This window comes from Necator americanus, chromosome III, assembly GCF_031761385.1.
Source record: "Necator americanus strain Aroian chromosome III, whole genome shotgun sequence".
In the NCBI taxonomy this organism is placed as follows: domain Eukaryota; kingdom Metazoa; phylum Nematoda; class Chromadorea; order Rhabditida; family Ancylostomatidae; genus Necator; species Necator americanus.
The window spans coordinates 40,480,882-40,484,758 of NC_087373.1; the positions used below are offsets into that span (position 1 = coordinate 40,480,882).

At 41.2% G+C, this 3,877-nt stretch overlaps 1 protein-coding gene across 1 annotated transcript; it reads right to left on the minus strand.

Annotated features, from left to right (window-relative positions):
• Positions 1-939: 939 nt before the first annotated feature.
• RB195_012456 (uncharacterized protein) lies at positions 940-1,314 on the minus strand (the record flags this gene model as incomplete). Its single annotated transcript, XM_064194308.1, has 1 exon — positions 940-1,314. The coding sequence occupies one exon, from the start codon at positions 1,312-1,314 to the stop codon at positions 940-942; it is 375 nt and encodes a 124-aa protein (XP_064051891.1).
• Positions 1,315-3,877: the final 2,563 nt, after the last annotated feature.

A 3,877-nucleotide genomic window follows, 5' to 3' on the forward strand; every position in this document is an offset into this window, starting at 1 on the left:
CCGAGACGGTTCTCTATGACTGCTTCAGAAGGCCGGACAGGATGTTGATGTTTTCCACGTGTCATCCCCTTGCTTACCATATCCACTTCCGAGTGAATTTCTCGGTCATAGCATCCCATCGACCAAAAGCGCACTAACATTCGTTTAAACAGCTTTCTCTTCATCAAACTTTTCCTCCACCGTCCACGGCGCCGCCCAAGTCTCCCATTGTCATTTACATTATGACTGGTCGAAATGAGGATAGCTGGACTCGCAGGTTGACTTTTTTGGCGATGGAGGTTGACCACAAGCGCTTACATAACCTAGATAGTGGTAGAACTTATAGCGACATACATGAACTAGACACAAATAAATCTTCTTGGATTGTATATTGGAAGAAGACAGCACTAAGAAGAATGATACTTTGAAAAGAACACTATAAAGCATTAATTTTCGTTGTGAGCAACCCTGGACTATGGTGAAGTTTCCTTTCTTTAGAAAGTTCCCATACAGAGGAAATAGGGATGTCTAGTATTAGGATAGAAATAACGTAGAGGCATCGTGGAACACAAAATTTGGTCGCTATAAGTATTCCCATTCGTACTCGTATTCCATACTTTTCCACTATTCCATTCCTTTCATCGGCAACATCGTGAGCAATCTGGGAACGTACTAAAATTCTCATTAATTTTATGGATAGCAACTTGGTATGTCAGGAGCGACGACGTAGGAGTCAAGCAAATCCAGAAACTAGCGCACCTGCTGGCCGCACAGTGAAATGTTCGATTTTTCTCAGTAGCGTGGTTGTAAGGGAAATCTCTCTAAATACTTTTCTTTTTTCCAATTTCCATTGACGTAGCCTTCCATTTTGTCTTTCCTTGGTTAACGGGAATTGCCTCATCTATTCTTTAAATCTGGCTCTCCATACCCCACGTGCTACTTGTGCCCCTCGCCTTAACTTTATGGTCTCGGTCCACTACCCCCTTCTAATCGATTCTTGCGGACTACTGGGAATAGGTGTACTTGACAACCAATGTCACTATCTTTCCCACTCTCGGACTCATCTTCTGGTTCTGTGCTGGCATTGGTTCTCCAGTGCGAGCACAGAAATACAAGATGCGTAGAACCACAACCATAGGATGCGTAGAACCACAAGGTTCGGCTTGGTGCGCTCCGTACCGGTCGATATGTGGGTGACTGATCGATGTCCGCGATTACGTTCTTTTGGCTTGTCGTGCGGCCCACGTGTTTGATCCGCGCAGTGGAGCCCAGCGGTTGGGGAGGCTCACCATACCCTTGCAGATCTCGCGGGCCTGCAGGTGTTCCTGCCTCCATGCGTCTGGTTAAACTGCGAGTTTCTTTGCTATGCCCACTTCACTGCGTCGCAGAGCTTTCCTTACCCTCTAAAACAACATGAGTTCATACAAAAGAAGGTTCCTGTTTTACTAATCGAGGGAAACTGTAAGCTTATAACCTGAATAGATGAGATTATGACCACTTATGTCAAGGGTGCAGCCAAAAAATGGAAGCCAACTGTCATATGAAGTTTGAATAGGGGAAAACAAGGTGAAAGTGGGCTACATGACGCAACGCAACAGCAGTTGAGCCCAATAAGTAGCAGTCATAGACTGGCGGATAGCGTGAACGGATAAGGTTTTAGTGTTTCTTGGTCCGTTCCATCCGGTGGGTCGCAACTTTACACATTTTTCTTTCTACGTGTCTTTTTTGTGCGTTCCAGACAGCGCTTCAAAATGTAACACGAAACGTATCTCTGCATTTTATTATCCTATCTTGAAAAATGATTGACGTCTTCGTCATGTGGTGTGTCTGCAAACGCAGACACAGCCTTAGCAGCGACATGCTAGACAAAAATTCAGAGTGTTCGTTTATTTACTCTATACTTAACACGAACCTCCAGGAAAATCAAAATACATGCGCACAAATGCACTTTCATCCATGGTTTCTCCTTATGAGTTACGGTGTTCCCATGTTGAACAACAGAGAACAATTTGTTTCACATAGTCGGGTCAAAACCGCTTGAAGTTTTATGCGGTTGCATAAGCGACTGTGCACATTCCGTTAAGATTGGGATCGAAAGAAATTCCCTCTAGCACCACTTGTCGCTGAAATCCGAGTGAACGATGGCGTAGTTTGGTCCGGATATGTTGCCTGCGACCTTCAATCTGTTGTGGATTAATACTGGCGAAAGCACACAGCTGTAGTAAGCAATTCTCACCAATGTTCTTGTTCGAGAAAGTAGTTGTGAGCAAGATTTTGTTTTTTTTTTTACCACCAATGGAGAGATCCGAAACATTGTAAAAACACCTCCGACTACCGATCTGTGGCAGTTGCCATTGCTGGATTAACTTCGTGTATCGGTCACAACGCGGTCGTCGTGCTACTCTGTGTCAGCCATTTCTTTGGGTACCTCCCCACTCTTTCCGGCTCTCGACGGGAGGACTGAACTTTCCTCTTCGCCGACTTCTTCGGACGGGCGGTACTCGCGCGCGTCTCCACGCCAGCCCGCGGGCATGGCGCGGTTTTCGGCACGTCGCGTGCGGATTCGTTATGCGCTCGTCCTTTGTGTTGGAAGCAGGACGAGGCCTGACCGTTTTCTAGGGAGTTCCATGCAACAACGTTGCATACCTAACAGTTTCCGTTCAAAGAGGGAATACTACATTGTGCAGAGGCCTACTCCATGACTTTGCCTCCAAGAATTTCTTCCGTTCGTGGAACATGCGCTCAATTGCTATTCATTAAGTGACTTTTTATTTATTTTGTTTATATATAATATTCTTCGGGTACCTTTTATTGTGTTCATATATAATATTATATATATTTTTCATGTATTTTTTATTTATATTTTGTATTTTTATTTTATGTTTATATTTATGTTTATGTATTATATATAAAATAAAGACTTTACGTATGTTTTTTTTTTGTAATGTCTTGTCTCAATTCTGTTCTCGTGCTCTTTCGACATCTTTTCCAGTGGAGCAGGTTTAATCACTTTAAACCTTAATTCGCACAATTAAAGTGAGTCATTGTTTGAATTGATTTAACTAATGTCCAATCACAATTTTTAATTTCTAATGTTTGGACTAATGAGTGAGTAATGCAATCTATTACCTGTGAGTCGTATACAGCTCTATCGGAGAATATCAAATGAGAGGTCCCAAATGTCTGTGCTTAGAAATTGAGAGAATGGCACAACCAAGAAAATCTACTGTGTGCATATTTCATTAAGTCCACATTTGCCTTATTTTCTTCTCATTATTGGTTGTAAACATAAGAATTCAGTTTGATTTTGCGATGGAAGTCTGTTTTAGGAATTTTAAATTTCGAGGAGTACACAGCGTTTTAGGAGGAACTTTTCTTTTACAGCATCTCTTTGGTCGCCCGCATGCACAACACAAATTCCCATTTTTTTTTTCAAATTTTTGATTGAATCTCTCTTCGTTTCCACAGCGATTACAGTACAGAAAATATTTTTAAAAATTCAAACCGCTATTACCACTAATCCAACAACACCTTAGAAAATCATCCTTGGAAATCCGATGTCAATTCGCGAGCATTAGATTAGAATAGATCAAACACAATCATTAGAACATTGGATTATCTTCTTCGACACCGCTTCAACTATTATAAAATAGACGGAAAACTAGACAACTAACTCAGAAAAACTTTTATTGGAAATTAGTAGCTGAAATTTACGTATAACATAAATAAATAACACATAACGTACCCGTATGAAAGCTGTAACAATTCAGAAAAATCAATATTAATCAATAAAAGAAAAAGCAAGTAAGTGTATGAATCATACATAGCAGTAGTTCATAGTGTAGTCTGGGATGCAGTAACTAAAAATCAGATGAACTTGACAAAAAAAGCTGATGAT